The sequence below is a fragment of the Ranitomeya variabilis genome, chromosome 6, assembly GCF_051348905.1.
Source record: "Ranitomeya variabilis isolate aRanVar5 chromosome 6, aRanVar5.hap1, whole genome shotgun sequence".
Taxonomy (NCBI): domain Eukaryota; kingdom Metazoa; phylum Chordata; class Amphibia; order Anura; family Dendrobatidae; genus Ranitomeya; species Ranitomeya variabilis.
The window spans coordinates 428,249,931-428,262,576 of record NC_135237.1 but is presented as its reverse complement, the minus strand read 5'-3'; the positions used below and the strand labels follow the sequence as shown (position 1 = coordinate 428,262,576).

Genomic DNA, 12,646 nt, shown 5'->3' with positions numbered 1-12,646 from the left:
AGTAACAAATCCTTATTTCTCTATCGCTTCATTGGGGGACACAGGAACCATGGGGTATATGCTGCTGCCACTAGGAGGCTGACACTATGCAAATAAAAAAGTTAGCTCCTCCTCTGCAGTATACACCCCACCGACTGGCATTCTGAAAATCAGTTTAGCTTAGTGTCAGTAGGAGGTGGACACGGGTCTTTCATTAGACCCATATCTACCTCATTGTCCGTCGTTCCTTTTCAGGTTTCCGGAGGGATACAGTGTGAATGGTCATAATTGTACTCCCACAATCAGACTATGAGTACGGCGTGTACTGCCACCCTGTATCCTTATAGATCTGGCGGCAGGACCAAGACTCCTAACACAGAAGCGTGTTGAGGAGATCCGGACGGGTCCTAGCCCTGTCTCCCACCCATTCGCCCTCCAGAGCCTGTCAGTTAGAGGAGACGAGGACGTCCACCAACAGGTCTTTTCTCGACGTCCTATACATATATATTCCCCGGATTATGAGGTACCCCTCTCTCCCCAAGGTTCCTCTTCTAAGCGTGACTGACGGCACGGGAAGAAGGAGGTAAGTATTTCTATTTGCCCCCTTCCCTGTTAGGCTGTGAGGGCCTCGCGGCAGGGGAATGGTCCCTTCATCAGGAGGTCTTCCATCAGATTTGCCTTCGATGGGGGACTCCGGATGTGGACCTCATGGCGTTCAAACTGAACAGGGAGGTCCCTCAGTTCGTCTCCAGGTCCCGCAATCCTCTCGCGGTGGGTACTGACGCTCTGACAATACCCTGGTCGCAGTTTGTTCTTCCCTATCTGTTTCCTCCCCTTCCCCTTCTTCCCAAGCTCTTGAAAAAGATCAAGGCGGAGGGGGTGACGGTCATTCTGATCGCACTGGATTGGCCCAGAAGGTCTTGGTTCGCGGAGATCGTCAACCTTCTCGCGGATGCTCAATGGCATTTTCTAGACAAATCCGATCTGCTGTCGCAGGGTCTGATCTGCCACCCAACTTCTCGTTCTCTCAGTTTGACGGCGTGGCTGTTGAGACTGCGGTTCTAAAAGTGTCCAGGTTTCTCCAGGCCGGACTGGAAGCAGGTTTTGCCCTTAGTTCCCTAAAGGGTCAAGTATCAGCGCTCTCCATTCTTTTCCAGGAGATGCTATTTTCCCGACCACAAGTCAAAGACTTTCCTTCAGAGAGTAGCGCACGCAGCTCCTCCATTCCGGGCTCCCGTGGATCCATGGGTGTCTCAATCTAGTCCTATAGATCCTGAAGGGTTCTCCCTTTGAGCCTCTCAGAGAGGTTTCCCTGTCATTTTTGTCCTGGAAGGTGGCCTTTCTTGTGGCCATCACCTCCATCCGGCGTGTCTCGGAGTTGGCGGCCCTTTCTTGTTGATCTCCTTTCTTGGTTATTCACCAGGATAAGGTGGTCCTGCGCCCTCCGCCTTCCTTCCTTCCTAAGGTGGTGTCCGCCTTCCACCTCAATGAGGACATATTTCTACCTTCTTTTTGCCTGGCTCCGACTCATCCTCTGGAGCGTTCTTTGAACAAGCTAGACATGGTCAGGGCGGTGAGGGTCTGTCTGGCTAGAATGGCTTCTTTTTGGAAGACGGACTATCTTTTCGTCATTCCACATGGTATGTGTAGAGGCCTGCCGGCTTCCAAGGCGACTATTGCTCGCTGGATCAGAACGGCAATTTTGGAGGCTTACCGGTCAAGAACAGAGTTCCCCCTCCTGGGGTTAAAGCTCACTCTACCCAGGCAGTCGGCGCCTCCTGGGTGGTGCACCACAGGGCTTCCGTCCTACAGCTTTGCAAAGCGGCAACCTGGTCTAACATCCACACGTTCGCCAAATTTTACAAGGTCCATACCTACGCTTCGGCAGATGTCAGCCTAGGTAGAAGGATATTGCAGACGGCAGTGGTGAGTTCTCTGACCTGATGGAAGTCTGTTTTTCCCTCCCCAGGGACTCCTTTGGGACGTCCCATGGTTCCTGTGTCCCCCAATGAAGCGATAGAGAAAACAGGATTTTTGGTTGCTTACTGTAAAATCTGTTTCTCAGAGCCTTCATTGGGGGACACAGCACCCTCCCATGCTGATCCGTTCCTTTGTTCTCTGTGTTCTATGATTGGTTTTCTACGTTCTATGTTTACAGTTCAGATATCTGTGGCAGTGTTCCTTCAACTTTATTGCTTTCTCCTACTGCTTTCTCACTAACTGATTTTCAGAATGCCAGTCGGTGGGGTGTATACTGCAGAGGAGGAGCTAACTTTTTTGTGCATAGTGTCAGCCTCCTAGTGGCAGCAGCATACACCCCATGGTTCCTGTGTCCCCTAATGAAGACTCAGAGAAACATATTTTATGGTAAGCAACGAAAAATCCTGTTTTTCTCTATTTTATGAGATACATCTTATCTTTGATGTGTAGAAAGAGCTGTCAAGAATTGCTGCATCCCATATTGCTCACTGTAGAGAATATATTGTATATATAGTTAGACATTAAATCAATTTACATTATAACTTCAATTTTCATTAGTGAATATTGTTGCATAGTGCTTGTAAATAGGAAGTAATTTTGCAATTTGCGGCTACTAAAATTTCCAGCCATTCTTCAGATGTTCAGATTTTTCTTTTGTTTACAGATTGTTACCTTGGAGACTGATAACTATCGAGAAAGATTAGCAAAACTTATGCAGTGACATGCGAAGGTCTGCTCTTATCTATTGAGCTTGTAAGCACTGTTTTGAAGCTGGCTGGGATCGCTAGCACACACTGTTACGTCCTAATCCTGGTCAGATTCAGTGCAGTGCCTACAAGCTAGACCGCAGAAGTGGTCGGTCTCTTAGGCAACGAGCTGTAAACAAAATAAGTGTTAACATTTTCCGAAAGCCTGTTAATTTTAATAAGCAGCAAATTGCAAAATTGATTGCATTTACAAGCACTATATGACAATAGTTACCTGTAAAGATGGGAGTAATTCTTTGAGTCCACTTGGATTATAACTTTTTAAATATAACTTTCTTACATGCAGGAAAATACTGAAGGCACGAGATGTGATGTATGTCGCAGTGGATCATTTTATTTTGACCCTTCAAATATAAAGGGCTGCATCAAATGTTTCTGTTTCGGAGCAACTGATATTTGCCATTCATCCAATAAGCATAGGAAAAAGGTAAATTAAAGCAATTATTTTAAATGTTTATAGACTGAAAGTGAAACATCTATTGTATAAATTGAAAGTTCATGTTTCTTTTATACAGTATAAGAGTCTGAAATAATACCATAATTGTTCCAGATACTTTGTGCTTTAGTAAAACTGTCTGCTCGTCTTTCACTGGAGAGAATACTTATAGAGATCTTAGCTGATCCTCAGACTGGATGACATCATTCCATATAAACTAGTGACTTAATCAGGTTACTGTAACTTCAAGTTATAGCCTATCCCAAGGATGTCTGATATTCCTGGATTAGGAAAGACTTTCTTGTGGTTTGTATTTTGTTTTATAGCAAAAAATAAGAATTTCTAGACTACATGTGTTAAGGGATAGTGGAAGTGACTCATGAAAGTGTAAAGAGTTGTAACAACAGTAGCAAAGGTGATCGGATCACTTGGGTTCTGCCCAGAGCCAGTAGTTGTAAATGGCTATTGTGCCGTAGCCATTAAAAATATTTCTGAATTCCATAAAAAAAGTTTTGGGGCTTAAAAATAAAACTAAAAAGTACAAGTGAGTTTATAATGAGAACCAAATATACATGACTATTGTGGGTGATAATTTTACAAAGTTAGAGCAGCTCATCCTGAACTTAGAAGTTTTGATTTAAAGGGAACCTGTCACCCCCAAAATCGAGGGTGAGGTAAGCCCACCAGCATCAGGGGCTTATCTGCAGCATTCTGTAATGCTGTAGATAAGCCGCCGATGTATCCTAAAAGATGAGAAAAAGAAGTTATATTATACTCACCCAGGGGCGGTCCCAGTCCGGTCCGATGAGTGTCACGGTCCGGTCCGGCGCCTCCTATCTTCATCAGATGACGTCCTCTTCTGGTCTTCACGCTGCGGCTCCGGTGCAGGCGTACTTTGTCTGCCCTGTTGAGGACAGAGAAAAGTACTGCAGTGCGCAGGCGCCAGGAAAAGTCAGAGAGGCCCAGCGCCTGTGCACTGCAGTAGAGGACGTCATCCTATGAAGATAGGAGGTGCCGGACCGCGATGCCCATCGGATCGGACTGCCCGCCCAGGTGAGTATAATATACCCTCTTTTTCTCATCTTTTAGGTTACATTGGGGGCTCATCTACAGCATTACAGAATGCTGTACATGAGCCCCTGATGCCATTGGGCTTAGCTCACCCTTGATTTTGGGGGTGACAGGTTCCCTTTAAGTGTTCTGACTGGACGTTGGGTTGTAAGCAGAAGGCACTGTACACATTTCTTTTTACCATAGAGGCCTTTACTAAGCTGATAATGTGCTTCATCATGGTATTTCAAAATCAGGCACCAAGTTTTTGAGCTTTGACAGCAGAGTAAAAAGTGCAAAAACAGTGTAAATTAACATACTAATAACATATATCAGACCACTCCCCCAGCCCTTCTGTGTGTCAGACCACTCCCCCAGCTCTTCTATGTGTCAGGCCACTCCCCCAGCTCTTCTATGTGTCAGACCACTCCCCCAGCCCTTCTGCGTGTCAGACCACTCCCCCAGCCCTTCTGTGTCAGACCACTCCCCCAGCCCTTCTGTGTCAGACCACTCCCCCAGCCCTTCTATGTGTCAGACCACTCCCCCAGCTCTTCTGTGTCAGACCACTCCCCCAGCCCTTCTATGTGTCAGACCACTCCCCCAGCTCTTCTGTGTCAGACCACTCCCCCAGCCCTTCTATGTGTCAGACCACTCCCCCAGCCCTTCTGTGTCAGACCACTCCCCCAGCCCTTCTATGTGTCAGACCACTCCCCCAGCCCTTCTGTGTCAGACCACTCCCCCAGCCCTTCTATGTGTCAGACCACTCCCCCAGCTCTTCTGTGTGTCAGACCACTCCCCCAGCCCTTCTATGTGTCAGACCACTCCCCCAGCTCTTCTGTGTGTCAGACCACTCCCCCAGCCCTTCTATGTGTCAGACCACTCCCCCAGCCCTTCTGTGTGCCAGACCTCTCCCCCAGCTCTTCTGTGTGTCAGACCACTCCCCCAGCCCTTCTGTGTGTCAGACCACTCCCCCAGCTCTTCTTTGTGCCAGACCACTCCCCCAGCTCCTCTGTGTGCCAGACCACTCCCCCCGCTCTTCTGTGTGTCAGACCACTCCCCCAGCTCTTCTGTGTGTCAGACCACTCCCCCAGCCCTTCTATGTGTCAGACCACTCCCCCAGCTCTTCTGTGTCAGACCACTCCCCCAGCCCTTCTGTGTGCCAGACCTCTCCCCCAGCTCTTCTGTGTGTCAGGCCACTCCCCCAGCCCTTCTATGTGTCAGACCACTCCCCCAGCCCTTCTGCATGTCAGACCACTCCCCCAGCTCTTCTATGTGTCAGACCACTCCCCCAGCCCTTCTGCGTGTCAGACCACTCCCCCAGCTCTTCTGTGTGTCAGACCACTCCCCCAGCCCTTCTATGTGTCAGACCACTCCCCCAGCCTTTCTATGTGCCAGACCACTCCTCCAGCCCTTCTGCGTGTCAGACCACTCCCCCAGCCCTTCTATGTGTCAGACCACTCCCCCAGCTCTTCTGTGTCAGACCACTCCCCCAGCCCTTCTATGTGTCAGACCACTCCCCCAGCTCTTCTGTGTCAGACCACTCCCCCAGCCCTTCTATGTGTCAGACCACTCCCCCAGCTCTTCTGTGTGTCAGACCACTCCCCCAGCCCTTCTATGTGTCAGACCACTCCCCCAGCTCTTCTGTGTGTCAGACCACTCCCCCAGCTCTTCTTTGTGCCAGACCACTCCCCCAGCTCCTCTGTGTGCCAGACCACTCCCCCAGCTCCTCTGTGTGCCAGACCACTCCCCCAGCTCCTCTGTGTGTCAGACCACTCCCCCAGCCCTTCTGTGTGTCAGACCACTGTCTCCCAACCACTTCTAAGTGTCCGCTCCTATATACATTATCAGACCATTCTTACACAGAGTTTTGAGTTTTTTTCTCTTTCCATATCCATTTTTTCTACTACAGATCATCTTTTTATAATGAAGATTATTGAGTCATGTATATTCTTAAATGTTTCTGTACATGTTTGTTGTTAAGATTTTGTACCTGACTTCATATACAATGCCATTACTATGAAAATGCTTCTTCTGCTAAGTTTGTAGATATGAGGTTCTGGATACTTGAAACATCAGATCAGACCAGAGTAGATGTCACCTTTAATCCAGGGAGCAACAGTGTTGTAGCGGATGTGCAAGAATTACCCCCATCTGTTCACATTTTGCACTGGATGGCGCCAGCATCGTACTTGGGAGAGAGGGTACGTAAGAATAAATTCATGGATAAGTGTGTGTATTGAGTATGCTTTGTGGCTGTGGTTTCTTAGGGCTCGTTCATATGAGTGTATCATACGTACCTGTGCTATCCGTTCACACAGATTGTTACTTCATGGAACGGAACAATGTTATTGAGTAGAGCTATTCAGAAAGAGTGTCCATGAGGGAAAAAAAATTTCATCAAGCAAGACTCACCTATTCAAGTCTATGAGAGTCCAAAAATAAATTGGAAATAATATGGATCATCTGTATTGCATCCAATTTTTGCGAATACATTGTTATTCTTAAAGGGAACCTGTCACCCCCAAACTCGATGGTGAGCTAAGCCCACCGGCATCAGGGGCTTATCTACAGCATTCTGTAATTCTGTAGATAAGCCCCCGATGTAACCAGAAAGATGAGAAAAAGAGGTTAGATTATACTCAACCAGGGGCGGTCCCGGTTCTGTTCTGGTCCAATGAGCGTTGCGGTCCGGTCCGGGGCCTCCCATCTTCTTGCGATGACGTCCTCTTCTTGTCTTTACGCTCTGGCACAGGTGTACTTTATCTGACCTGTTGAGGGCAGAGCAAAGTACTGCAGTGCGCAGGTGCCGGGAAAGGTCAGAGAGGCCCAGCACCTGCGCACTGCAGTACGTTGCTCTGCCCTCAACAGGTCAGACAAAGTACGCCTACACCGGAGCCACAGCGTGCAGACAAGAAGAGGACGTCATCGCAAGAAGATGGGAGGCCCCGGACTTGACCGCGACGCCCATCGGACCGCAGCGGGACCGCCCCGGGTGAGTATAATCTAACCTCTTTTTCTCATCTTTCAGGATACATCGGGGGCTTATGTACAGCATTACAGAATGCTATAGATAAGCCCCTGATGCCGGTGGGCTTAGCTCACCATCGATTTTGGGGGTGACAGGTTCCCTTTAAAGCACCATGTAAGGTCTCTGACCCTAGCCTTATACTTACCCGCCGGCGTCTTCACATTTTATCATCGCCGTTCCGGTCCCGCATTGCCATCTGTGCTCACAACTTCTGACTGACCGGAAGTAACGATCTCAAGATCTCAGTGCAGGTCTATGAGAACCAGAACAATTCTCTCATAGATTGAAGAGTGACCTCCGGCTCACTCCAAGAAACACTTCAGGTCACAAGCTGCTGGAGAGCGACCAGAGTGACAGGGATAGAAGGTGAAGATGGCGGTGGGTAGTTATGAGAGCGGAGGTAGGAACCTTAGATTAGAGGCACCACTCCAGCACAGCAATGAAAAAAAATGCTGCAGTATAAGAAACAATAATTGGGCTTGCAAATTTTTTAAAACAGACATACAGGTCACACGAAAATTGTTCATTCTGACAATCTGATGTATTTTTCATATGATGATCTGACCCCGATAATGACCTCACTACTACCCCCTAGCTCCCCTATGTGATCCCCTCTCAGCCTAATAATATGTCACTGTGCAGGTTTCGTCATACGGAGGCTATCTGACGTACCAGCTGAAGTCTTTTGGCTTGCCAAGTGAAGGCATGGTCCTGCTAGACAAGAGACCAGATGTTCTGCTCACAGTAAGTAGATGCCAGATTGCATTTTGTAAAGCGAAAATCTGGAGACCAGAAGTTATTTTTCTGTAAACGTGTAATTACGATGTAACACTGTATCAGTACATTACAGTCTTGCTGATTTTGTTCTTGTATCATGAGATACAAAATGATATGGTGTCTGGGCAAGCCATGACTTTCTGGTTCAGTGCTTGCAGTAAGCTGTGTGGTGGGGATTTGGATCGGAGCGCTGCGCCATTAGCGGCCGCAGGCTGTCAGACACTATTATGGATGAGGCGTTCTATACATTCTTGCTCAGCCATATTTGCTGCCATTTCACACTTCATTAGCTCTGGTGGTTATAGGTTACATGCAGGCTGCACAGGATGCAAGAAGCCGTGGACAAGTGAATCCCACCACAATAGAGGCGTAAAACAAGGTGAATGCTGCGGATGCCTCCTCCAGCCGTCACCTAGAATCCTGAAAGCCTCCATTGACTAAGAGTCAGTTCCGTGGAGAGCTGGAGATATTATACAGGAATGTGTTGAATCTCTCACATCTTTTCTTCTATAGCAGGATGGTCACATTCCTGGATACATTTAAAGGGGCAGGAACATGAAAAACAAGCAATTTCTACTGATTACACTGATGATGGATTCATATCCGATAACATTTTAGGATAGGCCTACACCTAGAAATGTTATATCTCACTATAAAAAATTCCTCATGATATAAGAATGCATTAAAGGGAATCTGTCACCCCCTGGGTTGTTTTTAACTTGTTAATATGGGCATACAGGTGATAGAATGGTAAAAGCAGTCATACCTCTATGCCTCATGTCAGCTGTATTCTTGGGGAGAAATCCTCTTTTATTCTGTTATGGTAATGAGTTCTTCCAGGCTCTGGAGCATGCGGGTCCTGGAAGAAAACTCTGCCTCCCGTCTTCATTATCATACCAGCCCCTTCCCATCAGTGTCACAGTGACGTGTAGTGGTGGCTCCGGAATCCCTCGCCTGCACCCTGCAATAGCGCAATTCCACATCACCTTTCCGCCCCTTTTATGAGCATTGGCTGTTTCTTCGCAGGCGTTTCAAGTCACTGGGAGTGGGGAGTGGTGAGAGGACCTTAGGACCTTATCACTGCGCATGTCGGTGGTCACTGAGAGTGGGGAGTGGTGAGAGCACCTTATCACCGCACATGTCAGTGGTCACTGGGAGTGGAGAGCGGTGAGAGCACCTTATCACCGCACATGTCAGTGGTCACTGGGAGTGGGTAGTGGTGAGAGCACCTTATCACCGCACATGTCAGTGGTCACTGGGAGTGGGTAGTCGTGAGGGCACCTTATTACCGCACATGTCAGTGGTCACTGGGAGTGGTGAGAGCACCTTATCACCGCGCATGTCAGCGGTCACTGGGAGTGGGGAGTGGTGAGAGCACCTTATCACCACGCATGTCAGTGGTCACTGGGAGTGGGGAGTGGTGAGAGCACCTTATCACCGCGCATGCCAGTGGTCACTGGGAGTGGGGAATGGTGAGAGCACCTTATTACTGCGCATGTCAGTAGTCACTGGGAGTGGAGAGTGGTGAGAGCACCTTGTCACCCACCGTGCATGTCAGCGGTCACTGGGAGTGTTGAGAGCACCTTATCATCACTCATGTCGGCAGGAGTGAGGAGTGGTGAGAGCACCTTACCACCACGCATGTCGGCGGGATTGGGGAGTGGTGAGAGCACCTTATCACCACGCATGTCAGTGGTCACTGGTAGTGGGGAGTGGTGAGATCACCTTATCACCATGCATGTCAGTGGTCACTGGAAGTGGGGAGTGGTGAGAGCACCTTATCACCACGCATGTCATTGGTCACTGGGAGTGAGGAGTGGTGAGAGCACCTTATTACTGCCCATGTCGGCGGTCACTGGAGCGGAAGTAGCAGTGACTCGCCTGTACAGAAGAACAAAAAAGCCAATGCCCATAGGAGGGCGGAAGTGATGTGTAATCGCACAATTGCAGGGCGCAGGCGTGGGATTCCAGACCAAACACTGGTAACACACTGATCTAAAACACTGATGATACTGGTATCATTATTTCATGTATGTGTTTACACACGGATGTGTAAATGAAACCTTAGACTTTGTGCCCACAATAAGTTTTTGGTGAGTTTTAGACCCACCAAAAACGCAGCGTCTTACAGTTCTAGCAAAGAAGTGAATGGGATTTATAGAAATTTCATGTCCACTGTACTTCTTTTTATGTCTCGTAAACTCCCCCGCGGTGCGGGTTTCAAATCCGCAACATGTCAATTTCTCTTGTGGGTACAAAATTTGGAATTTCCCCCAAATTCCAAGGTAAAAAAATGCACATGCATTTCTACCTTCCATCCACGCTTTATCACAAATTTCCGTAACCTCTCTAACCTTATACCCATTCACCCAGCCCCCACTTCCCCAGTCCCACCAACAGGAGCTCTGTGGAACGCTCGCTCTGTCTGCAACAAGCTTTCCTACATCCATGATCTTTTTGTTACTACCAAACTTTCCTTCCTCGCCATCACCGAAACCTGCCTCACCCCTTCTGTCACAGCCTCTCCCGCTGCACTTTCGTATGGTGGATTCCACCTTTCCCACACAGCCCGCCCCAGCAGCATGCATGGTGGAGGTGTTGGTTTTCTCCTGTCAGATAACTGCTCCTTCACCCCAATCCAATTACCACCCTCTGTTACCCTCCCTTCCTTTGAGGTGCACTCTGTGCGCATCTACTCCCCCTCCAACTGGCTGTCATTTACCGCCCCCCAGGGCCAGCCACCACCTTCTTTGGCCACTTCACCACCTGGCTACTTCATTTCTCTCCGCTGACATCCCCACTATCATCTTGGGTGACTTCAACATCCCCATTGACAATTCCCTCTCAGTTGCCACTAAACTTCTATCTCTCACTTCCTCCTTTGGCCTCACTCAAAGGTCTTCTGCAGCCACCCACAAAGATGGCCACACATTGTACCTTATCTTCACCCGCCTCTGCTCCCTATCTATCCTCTCTAACTCACCTCTTCCTCTTTCTGACCACAACCTACTCACATTCTTTTCCCTCTCCACTCCTTGTCTACAATCCCCAACCCACAAACTTGCACACCCTCTCAGAAATTTTAAACACCTTGATCTACACTCACTCTCCGAATCCCTCCTCCCTCTTACAGACATAAGTTCCCTACAGAATTCGGATACTGCTGCCTCTCTATATAACACCACCATAGCTGTAGCTTTGGAATCTGTTGCCCCTCTCACACATACCAAAGCTTGGAAAATCAACAGACAGCCCTGGCACACCAGCCTGACCAAAGAACTGAGGCGAGCTTCCAGGGCTGCTGAGCGGAGATGGAAAAGATCCCACTCCAACGAGCACTTCATCGCATTCTAACAGTCCCTCACTACTTTCAAGGCCACACTCGCCACAGCTAAACAAAACTACTTTCATCTCTCATATCCTCCCTGTCTCACAACCCTAAACAGTTATTCCTCACTGTCAATTCTCTCCTCCGTCCCCCAGCACCTCCTCCCTCCCCACTCATCTCAGCTGAAGACTTTGCCTCATTTTTCAAGCAGAAGATTGATAACATCAGAGACAGTTTTGGTCGACAACCCTCAGAGCCCTTCCTCCCAACTGCCCAGCCCTCCACCTCCAAAACCAACTTCTCCACCATTACAGAAGATCGACTCTCCACTCTACTCTCAAGATCACATCTCACCGCCTGTGCACTTGACCCAATCCCATCCCACTTCATCCCAAACCTCGCCACAGTCTTCATCCCAACCCTAACCCATATCTTCAACCTATGACTAACAACTGGTGTTTTCCCCTCAAGCTTTAAACATGCCTCAATCATACCTATCCTCAAAAATCCCTCTCTTGACCCATCCTCTTTATCTAGCTATCGCCCTATATCACTTCTCCCCTATGCCTCAAAACTACTGGATCCGTACATTCCTAAACCAAGAATCTGCAAAAACCCTAGTCCAAGCTCTCATCATCTCCTGCCTTGACTACTGCAACCTCCTGCTCTGTGGCCTCCCCTCGAACACTCTCGCACCTCTCCAATCTATTCTAAACTCTGCTGCCCGACTAATCCACCTGTCCCCCCTCTATTCCCCAGCCTCTCCCCTCTGTCAATCCCTTCACTGGCTCTCCATTACCCAACGACTCCAGTTCAAAACCCTAACCATGACATACAAAGCCATCCACAACATGTCTCCTCTATACATCTGTGACCTCGTCTCCCAGTACTTACCTGCACGCAACTTCCGATCCTCACAAGATCTCCTTCTCTACTCCCCTCTTATCTCCTCTTCCCACAATCGCATGCAAGATTTCTCTCTCGCGCGCGTCACCCATGCTCTGGAACTCTCTACCACAACATATCAGACGCTTGCCTACCATCGAAACCTTCAAAAAGAACCTGAAGACCTACCTCTTCCGACAAGCCTACAACCTGCAGTAACCACCAGTCGACCAAACTGCTGCACAACCAGCTCTACCCTCACCTATTGTATCCTCACCCATCCCTTGTAGATTGTGAGCCCTCGTGGGAGGGTCCTCTTTCCTACTGTACCAGTCATGACTTGTATTGTTTAAGATTATTGTACTTGTTTTTATTATGTATACCCCTCCTCACATGTAAAGCGCCATGGAATAAAT

The 12,646-nt window shown here is 48.5% G+C and overlaps 1 protein-coding gene across 1 annotated transcript in view; it reads left to right on the top strand.

The window, feature by feature from the left end:
- LAMA3 (laminin subunit alpha 3) overlaps window positions 1-12,646 on the top strand; it is a 287,589-nt gene that overhangs the window by 204,679 nt on the left and 70,264 nt on the right. The window contains exons 36-38 of the mRNA XM_077270374.1: window positions 3,013-3,153; window positions 6,252-6,413; window positions 7,883-7,984. Of these exons, the coding sequence (XP_077126489.1) occupies window positions 3,013-3,153; window positions 6,252-6,413; window positions 7,883-7,984 (405 nt within the window). The remainder of the gene's footprint in view (window positions 1-3,012; window positions 3,154-6,251; window positions 6,414-7,882; window positions 7,985-12,646) is intronic.